Here is a 17,145-nt window from a genome sequence, read left to right as displayed (position 1 = left end):
AAACCTGTATTCTATTTACTATGTCATGCTGCATGAAGAGAGAGACACCTCCAAATGAGGCTTTAGAGTTTTAATTTTAATTCTAGTGTAGTTAACATACAATGTTACATTAGTTTCAGATGTAACATTATAGTGATATATAATATATAATTATATATAATTATAATATATTTCACAATATAGTGATTCAACAATTCCATACTTTACTCAGTGCTCATCACAAGTATACTCTTAATCCTCTTCACCTATTTCAACCACCACCTCACTGACCTCCCCATCAGTTTGTTCTCCTGTTACTTGGTTTGTCTTTTTCCTTGCTCAATTGTTTGTTTCATAAACTCCACATATGGATGAAATCATATATTTGTGTTTCAGACTGACTTATTTCAATTAGCAGTATACCATCTATGCCCATACCACCCTGAGCAGTATACCTTCTAGATCCATTCATGTTGTTGCAAATGGCAAGATTTTACTTTTTATAGCTAAGTAATGTTCCATTGTGTGTGTGTGTGTGTGTGTGTATATACACACACACACACACACACACACACACACACACACTACATCTTCTTTATGTGCTGATCTATTGATGGACACTTGGGCTGCTTGCATATCTTGGCTATTACAAATAATTTATTAAAATAAATAAAGGGGTACATATATATTTTCAAATTAGTGTTTTTGTATTCTTTGGGAAAATACCTGGTAGTGGAATTACTGGCTCATAATGATAGTTCTATTTTTAATTTTTTGAGGGCACTAATCCTGTTTTCCACAGTGGCTGCACCAGTTTGCATTCCCACCAACTGTGTACAAGTGTTCCTTTTTCTCCACATCCTCACAATCACTTGTTGTTTTCGTTTTTTATTTTAGCCATTCTGAGAGATGCAACATGATACCTCCCTGTAGCTTTCATCTGCATCTCCTGGATGAGTGATATTGAGCATCTTTTCAGGTGTCTGTTGGCCATCTTATGCCTTTGGAAAAATTTCTGTCCATGTCATCTGCCCATTTTTTAAATTGGATGTTTTGGGTTTTTTGGTGTTGAGTTGTATCAGTTCTTTACATATTTTCATTATTAACCTTTTCCGGCTATAAATGACATACAAACGACAATGCAAATATCTTCCCCCATTTAGTAGGTTGTATTTTAGTTTTGTTGATTGTTTACTTTGCTGTGCAGAAGTTTTTTTGTTTCAATGTAGTCCCAATAGTTTATTTTGGCTTTTGCTTCTCTTGTCTGAAGAGACAGATCTAGAAAGATATTGGTACAACCAATGTCATAAAAAGTACTGCCTATGCTCTCTTCTAGGATTTCTAGGATTTCAGTTCTCACATTTAGGACTTTAATCCATTTTCAGTTTATTTTTTGTGTATGGTATGACAAAGTGGTCCAGTTTCATTCTTTTGCATGTTGCTGTCAAGTTTTCCCATTTGTTGAAGAGACTTTTCCCATTGCATATTCTTGCCTCTTCTGTCCCAAACTGACTATATAATCATGGGTTTACACCTGAGCTCTCTATTCTAGTAATCTATGTATCTACTTTTGTGCCAGTACCATACTATTTTGATTACTATAGATTTGCACTATATCTTGATATCTGAGATTGTGTTACCTCCAGTTTTGCTTTCCTTTTTCAAAACTGTTTTGGCTATTCAGGGTCTTATGTGGTTCCATAAAATGCTGTTACTCTTTTGCATTAAATCTATAGATTGCCTTGGGTAGTATAGACATTTTAATATTTGTTCTCCTAATCCATGAGCATGGAATATCTTTCCATTTGTGTCACCTTCAATTTCTTTCTATACTTTTCTATGCTTTTCAGAGAACAGGTCTTTCCCCTCTTCGGTTAAGTTTATTCTTAGGTATTTTATTATTATTAGCATAATTATAAATGGCATTTCTCAATTTCTTTCTGCTACTTCATTATTAGTATATCGGACTGCAACACATTTTCGCACATTGATTTTGTAACCTGTGACCTTACTACTCTAATCTTTATTATTTGCTGCCTTCTGCTAGATTTAGGTTATGTTTGGTCTTCTTCTAGACCTTTAGGTGCAAGGTTAAGTTGTTTATCTGAGACTTTTCTTGCTTCTTGACGTAGGCTTATATTGCTATAAACTTCCCTTAGAACCACTTTTGTTGTATCCCAAAGATTTTGGATCATTGTGTTTTCATTTTCATTTGTCTCTATGTATTTTTCTGTTTCTTCTTTGATTTCTTGGTTGACCCATTTATTGTTTAGGTACATTATTTAACCTCCAAGTGTTTCTGTTCTTTCCAGATTTTTTTTTCTTGCAATTGATTTCTAATTTCATAGTGTCAAGGTCAGAAAAGAGGCACAGTATGACTTCTATCTTTTTTAAATTGTTGAGACCTTTTTTGTGGCCTAATATGTGATCTATTCTGGAGAATGTTCCATGTGCTCTTGACAAGAAGGTGTATTCTCCTGGTTTGGGATGATATGTTCTGGATAAATCTGTTAGATCTATTTGGTCCAATGTGTCATTCAAAGCAACAATTTCCTTTTTGATTTTCTGTTTGATCTACCCATTGACCTAAGTAGTGTATTAAAGTCCCCTATTACTGTATTACTTTCGATTACTTCTTTTATGTTTGTTATTACTTGTCTTATGTATTTGTGTGCTCCTATGTTGGGTGTATATATATTTACAATTATATATTTTTTTTTATTTTTTTTTTAATTTTTATTTATTTATGATAGTCACAGAGAGAGAGAGAGAGAGAGAGGCAGAGACACAGGCAGAGGGAGAAGCAGGCTCCATGCACCAGGAGCCCGACGTGGGATTTGATCCCAGGTCTCCAGGATCGTGCCCTGGGCCAAAGGCAGGCGCCAAACCGCTGCGCCACCCAGGGATCCCTATATTTACAATTACATTACAATTGTCCTATCTTCTTGTTAGGTTGCTCTTTTTTTTTATTATATAGTGTCCTTCTTTGTCTCTTGCTATAGTCTTTGCTTTAAAGTCTATTTTTTTTCTGATATAAGTATTGCTACTTCAGCTTTCTTCTCACTTCCATTTGCATGATAAATGCTTTTCCATTCCTTCACTTTCAATCTGCATGTGTCTTTAGGTCTGAAGGGAGTCCTGCAGGCAGCATATGAGGGGTCTAGCTTTTTTTCCTCCATTTCATGACCCTATGTCTTTTAATTGGAGCACTTAGTCCATTTATACCCAAAATAATTATGGATAGGTATGTACTTATTGCCATTTTGTTATTTGTTTTGAGTTTGCTTTTATACTTCTCTGTTTCTTTGTTCTCTTGCTCTCTCTTATCTCAGTTTGTTAGCTTTCTTTAGTGACACACTTGGATTTCTTTCTCTTTATTTTTTGGATATCTATTACTAGTTTTTGATTTGTGATTACCATTACATTTGTATATAACAACTTCTGCAAATATAAGTCTAATATTAAGTTGATAGTTGCTTATATTTGAACACTCTTAACTCCTTTTCCTCTCACATTTTCGGTATATGGTATCATATACTTTATATCTTTATATTCTGAATTGCTTGACTAATCTTTATAGATAAACTTATTTTTACTGCTTTTGTGCTTCCTACTGTTCTTACTCCTACTTTCCTTTCCTTTCCTTTCCTTACCCCTGGCCTTTCTTTCCTTTCCACTCAGAGAGTGCCACTTAACATTTCTTGTAGAGCTAATGTAGTGGTGATGAATTCTTTTAACTTTTGTCTGGAAAACTCTTTATTTCTCCTATTCTGATAGCATTGGTGGATACAGTATTCTTGGCTGCAGATTTTTTCTTTCAGCACTTTCAATATATCATGCCACTCTCTTCTGGCCTGCAAAGTTTCTGACAAAACAAAAAGCAAAAAAACAAAAACAACTGATTGCCTTATGAGGTTTTCCTTATATGTAAGAGTTTTGTTGCTTTTAAAATTCTCTCTTTATCACTACTTTTTACCATTTTAATTACTATGTGTTTGGTGTGAACCTCCTTGGTCTGCTTTTGTTGGTGGCTCTGTGCCTCCTGGATCTGAAATTCTGTTTCCTTCCCCAGATTCGGGAAGTTTTCAGCTATTATTTCTTCAAATAAATATTCTGCCCCCCTCTTCTCTTTTGGGGATCCCTATAATGTGTTATTATGCTTGATGGTGTCACTCAGTTCTCTGAGTCTATTTTCATTATTTTTTTTTTCTCTCTCCTATTTATTCCACCTGTGGGGGGTTTTTTGTTGTTTTTTTGGTTTTTGATAATTTACCCTCATATTCATGCTATCTAGTTGTATCTGTAGGATGAAGTGAGTTTAGGGTCCTCCTATTCTGCCATCTTCCCCGGAAGTCTGCCAAATGAGGTTTTAAATGAGCTTACTCCATTCCCAATATATTATGTTTAAGTCCTATTCAATTAGGACATTTTGTTTGTGAAATGTCAAAAGTTTCTCCACTTTCCCCTTCTTTGTGTTAATATCCTCACCTTCCAATAGCCTGAATTCAAATACTTAAACCTAAAATTTCTGGATTAAAAATGTTTCCACTCATTTAGTCCACAAATATTTATTGAATGCCTACTATAGCAAGCATATGCTAATTGCTATTTTAGTCCCTACTGTTCACTAATTTACTCAATTAGTGCATAGAGATGCCTAAGATGAGAAACTTCATTAGCCCCATATTTCTAATTACTGGATTACAGTAATCATAAATAAATGTATACTTTTTGTTTCATACATGTGTCTGAAAATTAAGATATGCATTACCTTTTCCTCAATAACTCAGTAACAAAAGAAAAGTTGAGTTATTTTAAGTTCTACTATGTGCCATCCCTTCTCACCAGCAAAGGCACTCATTTTATAAACAGAATAAATAAAGCCAGGAGGCAGAGTGGAGTACTCTCACCAGTATGGACATAAAGCCCGACAAATTTGGGCTGTAGTTCCAGTTTTTACTAGTTATGGGTTGTGTAGCCTTAGCTTCACCACTTAATATTCCTGAAGCCAAATTTTCTCATATGTAAAACTGAGATAATTATACCCCCTTGCAGGAATTCTGTGAGAATTAAACAAGATATATATAAAGTACCTAAAAGAAGGGAGGTACTCTGCAAATGACAAAAGACCAGCTTACTGAAATAACTTTGCTTTTTTTTTAAGATTTTATTTGAGAGAGAGTGTGTGAGCAGGGAGGACAGAGGGAGAAAGAATCTGAAGCAGGTTCTGCACTAAGTGCAGAGCCTGACTTGGGGCTTCATCCCTGGATCACAAAATCATGACCTGAACTGAAACCAAGAGCCAGATACTCAACCAACTAAGCCACCCAGGTGCCCCACTAACTTTGCTTTTAAAGGTCATTACTACAATACCTAACTATTTATCTCTCTCAATTTTAGGGCAGTATATTATTTACTGAATGGGAATCAGAAAAATTAGGTTACAGTTCTGGTTCCTATTCTCCCTAGTTGTGGGACCCTGGTTAAGTCACTTAACTTCTAACATTCAATATAAAGATAAAAATTCACACTTTCCTTATCATGTGCTCTAATCTTACATGTCTTTTCTACTTAGGAGGGCAAAAATGGAAAGAATCTGGACTCTGGAATGAGAAAGACCTGCTTTCTATCCACATAATCCTGAACTAATCACTTAATCCCTCTTGAATACATCTATGTAACCCTGGAGTCCTTCTTCAGGTCTATCGCAAAGCAAAATGAGAAAGTAAACTACAAAGAAGCTAAAAGTAGAAGATAAACTGATGACCAAATTATTTAGGAACCAGCTTTGTTTGGGGACAGGTGTTATTAAATCAATCTCTTCCACCAAAATATTCCTACTTTGACGAGTCCAGATTCTTAAATGTAACCTCTACTACTAACTGAAATGTAATCCTCCATTACTTACAAATAGAAGATTTTTTAACCTGGGTTTCTAGAATGGACATTACCTCATAAAATTAATTTCAAATTTCAAATGTGTCTGCACACAGCATGCATTTTCATAAGAATTCATTCTTTTCATGACATACTCAAATCTATCACACCAGAAATGTTTAAGAACCAATAGAAGGGAAAAAAATAAAAAGAAATACAGTCTTTAGCTCGGTTAATAGATGAGCAATAAGCAATACCAGCAATGTTCTGAACAAGCTTCATTCTCTCACCACATAACATTCCTGGGCATATGCTGCTCTCTCTGCCCTACATTACTCCTCTCTATTCCCAGTTCCTCTGCCTGCAATTCACTGGGCTAATTTCTTTTTATCATTCAAGACTCAATTCATGTGTCCTTCCTCCAAGTAGCTTTACTGAACTATTCTTAACACCACCCCTAGGCTGTCACAGAACTATTCTCTAGCCTCAGAATTCTGTGTACAACTCTTCTCATTGCCTGAATGGTAATTTTCTAACTCTATTCTTCCTCCACTATGATAGGAGCTCCTTGAAGGCAAGGACTTTTTGTCTAACACATATCTGAATTTCCAAAGTTCGGCACAATGCCTGTCATATAAAAATAATAAGTATTCAATATGTTTTTTGAATTTTTTTTTTTTTGAGAGAGAGAGAGCACCTGTGTGCATGGGAGAGGGAGAAAGAACCTTAAGCAGGCACCACACCCAGTTCAGAGCCCAACGTAAGTCTCAATTTCATGACCCCAAGAACATGACCTGAGCTGAAATCAAGAGTCAGATGCTTAACTAACTGAACCACCCAGGTGCCCCTCAATACTCATTTTTTAAATAATTATATGAATATTAGAATAACACAGTCTACAACATAGGGATTTCTTTCACAAAGCCATGACAGGGAGATTAATATATTACAATTAGTGACTTCTAAAACTCCTGAAAAAAATGAAACTATAATTGACAGCAGACTGTTTTTCCCATTTCTTCCACCAAAACTCAGAGATTTTTTTCCATAACATTGTTGAAAGTCTTTATTTAGGAATTTCCAATTCTATATAAAAGTTTTTAATCCTATAAAAAATTCTAGCCTGAGCAGCCCAGGTGGCTCAGCAGTTTAGCACTGCCTTCAGCCCAGGGCGTAAAGACCCAGGATCGAGTCCCATGTCAGGGCTCCCTGCATGGAGCCTTCTTCTCCCTCTCCCTGTGTCTCTGCCTCTCTCTCTGTCTCCTATGAATAAATAAATAAAATCTAAAAAAAAAAAAATTCTAGCCTTTTTGTGTTTGCTTGTTTTGTTTTCCTTCAGCTGACATGCAAGTACATTATTTGGAAAAGTTGTTAAGACTCAAATATTCACAATCAATAGTTCTCAAAATTATAAAACAAATAAAAATATTTTTTTCAGGGATCCCTAGGTGGCTCTGCGGTTTAGCGCCTGCCTTCGACCCAGGGCATGATCCTGGAGTCCCAGGATAGAGTCCCACGTCAGGCTCCCAGCATGGAGCCTGCTTCTCCCTCTCCCTGTGTCTCGGCCTCTCTCTATCATAAATAAATAAATAAATCTTTAAAAAAAAAAAAAAAAAAAAAACTTTTAGAATGATTGCATCATTCTAAAAATTTCTGGTCAGTATGGGCCTCCACAAAAGGAACAAACTTGGCAATATAGGAAAGCAATTTTACCAGGTAATTCAAACAAAAGCTTTCTTTTAGGATAGTTGGAAAGGAAGGAGAAGAATCTGAGAAATTGAAGCAGGTGCAATCTAGCCTGAGACTAATACTCCTACATTTAATTAACTATAAGCTTTCTTTTTTATTATTACTCATAATCAAATTGTTGGAGAAGAAAAATTCTATATTCTTGTCCTCATTTTTTTTCCTCCTGTCCTCATTTTAAAGTACAACATTTAAAAGAAACTTCCTTTTGCAAACCTGACCTTCTTACAGAGTTATCTGCATGCTTTGAAAAAAAAAGTCCCTTTGTACCTTTAAGAAATTCCTCAAAATCCACCTCATATAGAGATATATCCCATGATACTTAGGTATCATTAGTTCAGATAACAATTCTACATTTTCCTAAACTTAACTGCCTGCCTTCCTTCCAATAGCAAATAAATTATACCAATGGGGGGAAAAGAATGTCTTAAATTCATCACTGTAAGTTTAAAGTTTGCTTTTATATTTAAAGTCTAGATAATACATCTTAATTTTCTATATTCAAGCTTCAGAGGAACTAAGGAAACGCATTCATTGGGCACTTCAGATATATTATCTCTAGTGTTCACAATTATGCTATAAGTACCATCTCCATTTTAGAGATGAAGGAATTTTAGATCAGAAATTTTGAGTCCGGGCAGCCCCTGTGGCCCAGCGGTTTAGCGCCGCCTCCAGCCCAGGGTGTGATCCTGGAGACCTGGGATCGAGTCCCACGTCAGGTTCCCTGCACGGAGCCTGCTTCTCCCTCTGCCTGTGTCTCTGCCTCTCTCTCTCTCTCTCTCTCTGTCATGAATAAATAAAATCTTTTAAAAAGAAAATTTGAGTCCAAGGTCTTCATCTAATAAGTTAAACACGCTTTAAACAAAGATCTGGGGAACCCTGGGTGGCGCAGCAGTTTAGCACCTGCCTTTGGCCCCGGGCGGGATCCTGGAGACCGGGGATCGAATCCCCACACCAGGCTCCCAGTGCATGGAGCCTGCTTCTCCCTCTGCCTATGTCTCTGCCTCTCTCTCTCTATCATAAATAAATAAAAATTTAAAAAATTTTTTAAAAATAAAATAAACAAAGATCTGAATCTATTTCTTTCCACATCACCTTGCTAACATATGCTGACCTTAGAATAACACTTCCTGTGGGGCAGGAATTTTCATCATGGCTATTATTTCTTCAGTCTGTAGTACACTGCAATACAAACAGCCAAATAATGAATCTGGATAATGTTAAAATAGGTCCAAAAATCCTACAATCTTATACTTACCTCCAGTTATTGAGCAAGTAAATGGCTTAACTTCTCTGTGTCAAAACTTCAAATATTAGAAATAATACTTTAGAAAGCAGTTATGATCCTGAGAGTAAATTAAAACATATAAACCACCTGACACACTATCTGGCACATAATAAACACTCCATAAATGTTAGCTGTTGTTCTGAGATGAGAAATCATCAAATGAACATGTTTTGTACCAGGTGACTCCAGCCAGCAATAGCTGGACATCTAATCCGGAAACAGTCAATCCTACACTGGCTTGCAATCTTACATGACCTGGTGGTAAAGATGTTGTATGTCAATCAGTTTCTCTGTCTTGGAAATCTGAATTAAGAAACAAAGGCTCCACCCATTAACAGTGATTCAGAAGTTAAATGGTTTGGCTTCTACATTCATCAATTTTCTCTCATCAATGTTACCAACAATGCTAAATCTGTTGCTAAATCTAGTTTTTCAGTTGTCCTTTTTATATCATTTGGCAGTATTCAATCTGTTCAAGACCATTCTTCTCATCCTCTTTGGAAAGTACTGAAATATTGAAGATATTCAAAACTTAATCCAAAGCTTCTGCTCCCCACACTCTATTCTCCCTCTAGGCAATTTCATCCACACTTATGACTTCAATAATTATCTGTGTTAGCTCAGACTTTTCTTACACATTCAACTGCCTTGTCGATCCCTCCACTAACCTGAATGGCTAAAAGATCCATTTTAGCCAGACTCCATACACCCAAAAACAAACTCATGATCTTCCCTCTCAAACATAGCCAAGATCCCTTCCAGTGCTCCTTATCTCCGTAAGTACACTACCAACCATCCAGATGTACAAATTCAAAAATTAGGAATATGATACCTTCTTTTCCTTCATCCCCTCTTTCATTAAATCCTATCAACTTTATCTTTAAATATTTCTCAATTCCTTCTCCCCATCTGCACTGATACCCTCTAACAGGTCCAACTACATCCACTTTTATTTTTTTACTTTTTTAAAAAGATTTTATTTATTTATTATTTATTTATTTATTTATTTATGAGAGACACAGAGAGAGAGAGGTAGAGACACAGGCAGAGGGAGAAGCAGCAGGCTCCCTCCCTGCAGGTTATCCCAATGCAGAACTCGATCCCAGGACCCAGAGATCACCACCTGAGCCAAAGGCAGGCGCTTAACCACTGAGCCACTCAGGTACCCCCACCTGTATGCACTCTTGTATCTTCTATACTTTCCACATGGTAGCCAGTTTTATTTTTCATGATTCTAATTATGTCATGCTCCTACTTTTTTAAAAGCCCTCAATGACTTATTATTCTAAGATTTTTGACCAAAATTCGTATCCTAGTATACAAGGCCTGCAAGATCTATTTCAGTTTCTCTTCTCCTCCTATTGTCCTACATGCAGCCATTACTTGTCTCCTTTCAGTTCCCTAAACACATCATGTCTCCTCCTACCTTAGGGTCTTTGCACATGGTTTCCCTCTGCCTGGGCCACTCTTTGTCCTGGTCTTCATTTATTCAATATATCTTAGCTAAAATATCACTTTCTCAGAGAATGTTCCTTGAACCCATAGACCTTAGCAAGTCACTCAATTACTTATTTAATAAATATTTAATAATAACCTACTGTATACCATGTATGGTTCTAGACATGTGGGGCTGTCAAACACAACAAAGCACCTTGCCTTTATGGAGCCTATATTCAAATGTTAGAGAATAAGTGATAAGCAATAAAAATAACAAACTGCATAATATGTGTGAAGGCAGGGAGTCTATGGGGCGGGGGGCGGAGTGTTGGGCGACAAAGTAGGAGAATCACAAGGAGTTTCCAGTAGCTAACTCGGTGCCTTACATATAGCTGGCGCTCAATACATATTTGTTGAGTGGATGAAGGACTAATGAAATATTATACGGAGCTTAAACTATGAAAAGAACCGCGGGAAGTACTTGGTGGAAGAGAGGCCACCCGGGTGTGGGGAGGTAAGGGCCCCTTGAGCCACCCGGGAGCTCTGTCGGCGGCCGGTTCGGGTGGCGCGGCGGGCGGCCTTCGCATACCCCTGCCCGTCCCCACCTCCCAGGCTGGAGGATCCGAGGGGGTCACTCCTGCGGCCGGGCCTGCGCCCCCGGCGCCCCACCCCCGAGGCACCGCCGAGCGACACACCGTCACCACCTGCCCCGGGCGTCAGTTCTCAGCGCGCAGCCCCTCCCACAGACGCGGGACTGCGGCCGCCGCGTGTTCGTGACCTGTCAGGCCCCGGGCCACCGCTCGCCAGCGCGGCCCAGCCCCGACGCGGCCCCTCAGGAACCGGGCCTGGGGCTCCCCTCGCAGCGCCTGCCCTGCACCTGGACTCCCGTCCTCCACTCCTCGGAGACTCCGCAGGACCTTCCGGAGCAGCGCGCCAGTCGCCGCCCAGGTGCCGGCGTGTCCCGGGAGCCCCGGGGGTCGGGCTGCGGCCGTCCCCTCCGGCCTGCAGCCTCCCTGGGACCCGCAGGCGCCGCGTGGACTTCCGGGGGCTTCCCCGGGCGCAAACGCTGCCCGCACTGCGGGGCCACTCGCCCAGCTGCCCCCGCCCCCTCGGGGCCACAGGGCGCCCTCCGGGACTCGGTCACCGGCGCCCCCGGCCCACGCTCACTCCGGGGCGCACACGCGCGCACACCCCTCGCCGCCGCCGCCCGCCGCTCGCCGCTCACAGCCGCGCGCGCCGCCCCTGACCCCTGACCCCTGACCCCGAGGTCCCGGCCCCACCGCGCAAACGCTCGGGGCGCCTCCCGCGAGTAGGGCCGAGCCCAAGGGGCCTCCGCGCTCCGCCCGGACGGCGCAGCTGCCTCAGCGCTTCCCCTGCTCCGCCGCCCCCACAGACCTGCCTCAGGCGCCGTCTGGCTCCGCTCCGCCATTTTTGGTTGTCCCTCCGCCTCTAAGCCCACGCGAAAATCGCGGGGCAGTGGGAGCGGGCGACGGGATCCGCGGGCTGACGGAGCTCCCTCAGGAAGACGCGGCGCGGCGGTTGCCAGGGCAACGGGCGGCCCGCGTGCGGGCGGCGGGCGCGAGGCGGGCTGGGAGGGCGCGTGCGTCCGAGGCCCCGCCCCCCGCAGCCCCGCAGTCCCGCAGCCCCGCGCGCCGGGGTCCGGGGTCCGAGGTCCGGGCGCCCCCGCCGCGCCCCCGCCGCCGCCCCCGTCCGGGCCCCTGAGCGTGCTCCGCCGCGGGGAGCCGGGCCGGCGGGGGGCTCCGCGGGCCGCGGACCTGGCGGGGCCGCTTCTCTGTGGTCGGCGCTCTATCCGGGGGGCTCGACCCGGGTTTGGGGATTTCCCGACGCGCCTGCCCGCGGCGTGCCCGGCCCCAGTCGGGGTGCGGGGTGCTGGGTGCTGGGTCAGTGGAGGTCTCCGACGGAGGCGCGCCCGGAGCCCGTGACTGCCCGCCGCACCCCGAACCCGCGCTCCCCGCCCCGCCACAGCCGCCAGCCGCCAGCCTGGAGAAGGGCTCTTCGCCGCCGCGCCGCTCGGTGCGCTTGGTGCCCCCTCCCGCCCCTCCCCGGCGGGGCGGCCACAGTCTCCCGGGAGCCAGCCCGAGCCAACTCTCCTGAGCCGCCCTTCCTCCCCGGCCCCGGCCCCGGCCCCGGCCCCGTGCATCCCGGGCCTGGCCCCGTTGCTCACTTCTGTCCTCCTCCCTTAGGGGCCAGGTGGGCTGCCTGTGGCCTGAGGTCGGTCTCTCCAACTGTGTCCTCCGTAACGCGGCACAGTGCTCGGCGCCAGGTAAGCGCGCGGTAAATATCTGTGGGGTGAACGGCACTCCTGGGTTCACTCCTGCACTAACACCAGTTTCAGCGAGCGCTTCATTTTTTAACAAGCACCACTGTAGGTAGGCCGCGTCTCTTCACAGGCTTTACGTGCCTCAAAGGGACCCCACCTCCCGGCTGGTCTTCAGCTTCCCCGGGGAAGTTAGCCCACCCGAGACACCGGAGAGCGGACACTCAGCCCCTATTCTTAGCTGAATAAAAGGACGTGGACGCAAAAACAAAAGAAGAAAGACATAATGGCTTTGGTTAGAGGTAACCTAGTGTTGGAAGCGCTACAGGATCATCGAGGGAGTCCTCAAGAGTGAATAGGTGCCGCCGGGCCAAGGAAGGGAAGACTGTGGAAGGCAGAGGGAGCAGCGTAAGCAAGACGAGTGTAGGGGTCAGCAGGAAAACTACAGAGTCCAGTGCGCTAACGCATAAACCTCCTAGAGCAAAGCGTCAACTCTAAAGAAGCCCCCGTGTAGCTCTGGTGCCTTCCAATGTATTCCCCAAAGCAGAGCCTGAGGCCAGGACTTGGGTGCTACTAATTTGTCTGGGAAGTAAGCCCAGGAAACAGAAGTGAGGGGGAGAGAGTGAAAGAGGGAAGGGGGGGAAACCAGGAAAAATAAATGAGACTGAGTTGATTGCTTTAATAGATAACTGGGCTTAATTAAGCTCACCGGAGAGACCCTCCAAAAGCTATGTAGAATGTGCCTCAGCATTGCCCCCACCAAAGAACAAGGAAACGAGGTCATTTACCTCTTGATCTCCATCCCCTTTGTCTCAGAGTTAACCTCTATCACCACCACCCCACCCCCTCCCTCTTGAACTCTCACATTTCCTGGTTATGGTTGCCCAGGGCTAAGCAGTTTTCTAGGATTTGAAAGAAAGCCTTAAGGCAGAAAAGCAGAGGGACTGACTAGAAAGCACTTGGGGTGGGATGCTGGCAACACTCCTGGAACTACACTTTCACCTGCCTTGCAATCAGGAATAAGGTGTGGGCACCACAAGAACTAATACAAAAAGTTACATGAAAATGCTCATCAGAAATATCCCTCGTATTTGAGTAGTTTAAAAATTCACAAGCCATGTCAACACAGCCATCAAGATGAAAATACACATGTTTCACAAATCAATCCTAGTGACTGACTGATAAACACTGTGAGAGCCACAGGAATTTCAGTATGGGAGGGATACTGAGGGCTGAAGACGATATAGGAGCTTCATTAAGCGAGGCCCACAGCAAAGGAGAGATACACTCTCTTACACAGAAAAGCGGGAGATGTTGGGAAGGCTGTCCATTGGAGTAAACTAGGAGTCTGACATATAGTGGCTTTTCTTTGGCTGTGTTGTGACCATTTCTCATTGGCTCCACTATTTCCTCCAAGGTTAGAGGAAAGCCTTTCTTCCTCCTGCAGGGATAGTAAAGTAGTATTCACCTTAGAGGTCCCTCACTGCCAGTCTGCAGTTGAAAAGAGTGCTGGGCTTGAGAGCTCCCCCTGCCCACTAACTGACTCCTTTCTAAATGAATATTCTTTATATTAATGTTCACATTGAAGTTAATGGGATGAATATAACTGTCCATGGTTTCTCGGAGCTCACAATCCAGAAGATATTTAATCTATAAGTATAACCCAGCATGATTAGTGTTGTAACAGAGGAGAGCATGAGACGTTGTGGGTGCCCAGGGGAAGGCACACAGCCTGGAGTAGAAGGGATAGGTAAAGGGATATTTAGGAAAAACTTCCTAGAGGAGAATGTCTCATCTAACTTTTCAAGGGCAAGTAGAAATAAGCTGGACAAAGGAAACAGTCATATAAGGGAAAAGGAGAGTTGAAGCAACAGAAACAGCATGGGCAAACAAAGCATAGTGTCTGGGGTAGATGGCAAGGCAGCAGTGGCTGCATCAATAGGTAAGAACAGATTCTGCAGAATTCATATATGGAGAACTTCATCCTGAAAATGATAGAAGCCCATTAACAAATTTCTAAGTGGGTCAAGGACTTGGTCAGCTTCTCTAGTTTCTGTGTAGAGTCAGTTAGAGCCAGGAAAAGAAGAATTGGACAGTCCAATACTATACAAATGTGTTTGTTGACATTTCAAATTACCATTTGATGAGAACCCTTTATGCGCCACATATACTGCACTGTTCAATCTAAATTTTAAGTGAAATTTAAAAATCAGTTATTTAATCAGACCAGCCACATTGCAGGTGCTCCATAACCACCCTATATTAACAGCAAAAATAGAGAACATTCCCATCAGTGCAGAGAGCTCTGTTGGACAGCCTGGATAGACATATTCCAACTGGGCAGAAATGAAATGCCTAGATAAATTCAGCACTTAAGAAAACCAGGTTCAGTTCCCCTGTGTGTCACCACCTCTTCAGGAAGCAGGGCAGGAAGGAGGGGTAGACTTCACACCTACTGAAGACTTCCTTATGGTATAAATAGCACAGCATGTGGCATGGGATAGACATCCCCTCCACATGGACTCCTGGGGGAGTTAGTTTTCCCATGCTATCATTCAGAGTGTGCCCAAGAGGTCTGCCTTCCCCAGGGATTGCCTGAGGTCTCTTATCTCCACAGAGAGCCACCCACCCACCATAAAGCCAGGATGCCTGCCTTTTAACAAAAGATTCCCTATAGGATTCACCCACTCCTGTAAACATTTGTTAAAATGATGCCTTCCATGTGCCTGTCACTGAATTTAGATACAGAATGGAATGAGAGAAGTATTCAAGTCATAATCACATTTCTCACATGTACCAACTTATTTAATTCTCAAAGTAAAAATTGTAAAATTGGTATTAATGTCATCATCCTGTACAGAAGTTGAAGTTGAGATTCAAAAAGTTTAAATGACTCATGGTAAGTGTAGAAGCATCAATGAGGGATGCCCTTGGTGGACATCATAGAAGGTTTTCTGTAGGAAATGACCCTGGAGTTGAGTATTAATAAGGGGGGGGGGGGGATCCCTGGGTGGCGCAGCGGTTTAGCACCTGCCTTTGGCTCAGGGCGCGATCCTGGAGACCCGAGATCGAATCCCACATCGGGCTCCCAGTGCATGGAGCCTGCTTCTCCCTCTGCCTATGTCTCTGCCTCTCTCTCTCTCTCTCTCTGTGACTATCGTAAATAAATTTAAAAAAAAAATAATAATAATAATAATAATAAGGGGGGGGGGCGGGGGGGGTCAGCCAGATGAAGTATAGGGTGGGAAGAAGAGAAATGAAAATATTTTTTAATTCAACTTATCATTTGTGTTTCTACTCTTTTTATTGATGGTTTGTCCTTCTAGAAATGTTATCATTCTTTTCTTGTCTTCTAAGTTTTGCTTAAAAAAAACAACGGCTTCTACACCAAAGCTATAAAAGAACTATTTGAGGATTTCTTCTTACCCTGAATAAACTATTTAAATGTTAAAATATGACTGAACTTAAAAGAAAATATTCTGATGTTGAAAGAAAGAGAAAAATCAAACATAAGAAGTCATTTGTCCTTACAGTTTCCGTGGCCCAGAATGCTCTTTTTTCAGATAATCTGCTTGACTAACTTCATTCAGATCTCATCTCAAACGTTACATTATTGGAGAAGTCTTCCCACTATTTAAAGTGTACTTCTTAAATATTTCATAGTTTTTATAGGAGTGCAAGTGGAATCTTAGGTTTTTAAATTTTTTTCTATGAGCTTTGCTCATGCAGACAAATGCTATTGATTTTGGAAGTTAATATTATAATTGCAAAATTCTGTGAAGTCTCTTGCTATCTAATAGTTTGTTGACTATTCCAGATTTTTCTTAGCCTGTAGGAAAAATTAACAGCAAAACAGCAGTTCTCTTATCCCTTCTCATTATTTAATATATTTATTTTTCCTTTATTACTGCTTTAGCCAGAGCCTCTAGCATTGTGTTAACAAGTACTTTATGGCTGGGATTCTTGTCTTTTCCTGCTAGAATTGCATGTAAATTTTTTCCATTAAGTGTAGACTTTGACATAAGTCTGTCAAGTTGAAGAAGTTTTCTAGGAGTTTTAAAATTACAAATAGGCATTAAATTTTAAAACAAAAGCTTTGTTTTCATCCACTATGATAATCACATGGCCTTTCTCCTTTATTTTTTTGTTTTAAAGATTTTTATTTATTCATGATAGAGAGAGAGAGAGAGAGAGAGAGAGGCAGAGACACAGGGAGAGGGAGAAGCAGGCTCCATGCCGGGAGCCCGACGCGGAACTCGATCCCGGGACTCCAGGATTGCGCCTTGGGCCAAAGGCAGGCACCGAACCACTGAGCCACCCAGGGATCCCCGGCCTTTCTCCTTTAATGTTATTAAACAAATTAATAAATACTCTAATTTTAAAACATTTTTGCATTTCTGGAATAAATACTATTTGATCACAGCTTAGTTTTTTAATGCATTGTTGGATTCAGTTAACTATTTTATTAAAAATGTTTATATCTATGTTAGAAAATAAAGTGAGCCATCTAAGCCTAGAGAATTTGGGGAGGGACATTTTT

The 17,145-nt window shown here is 42.2% G+C and overlaps 1 protein-coding gene across 8 annotated transcripts in view; it reads right to left on the bottom strand.

The window, feature by feature from the left end:
* Positions 1–11,894, bottom strand: part of LOC144281984 (BEN domain-containing protein 5) — a 1,369,676-nt gene extending 1,357,782 nt beyond the window's left edge. For 2 of the 8 annotated variants that reach the window (XM_077845003.1, XM_077845014.1), the window contains exon 1: positions 11,723–11,891. In XM_077845003.1, coding sequence (XP_077701129.1) covers positions 11,723–11,756 — 34 coding nt within the window. In that variant the 5' untranslated portion in view covers positions 11,757–11,891. Of the gene's footprint in view, positions 1–11,722 lie in introns of all 8 variants that reach the window. The other 6 variants (XM_077845002.1, XM_077845006.1, XM_077845007.1 and 3 more) reach the window with 4 other exon arrangements.
* Between the last annotated feature and the right edge of the window lie 5,251 nt (positions 11,895–17,145).

Source organism: Canis aureus, chromosome 13 (assembly GCF_053574225.1).
Source record: "Canis aureus isolate CA01 chromosome 13, VMU_Caureus_v.1.0, whole genome shotgun sequence".
Taxonomy (NCBI): domain Eukaryota; kingdom Metazoa; phylum Chordata; class Mammalia; order Carnivora; family Canidae; genus Canis; species Canis aureus.
Note: the sequence above shows the minus strand (reverse complement) of the source record. Positions and strands in the feature narration are given on the sequence as shown.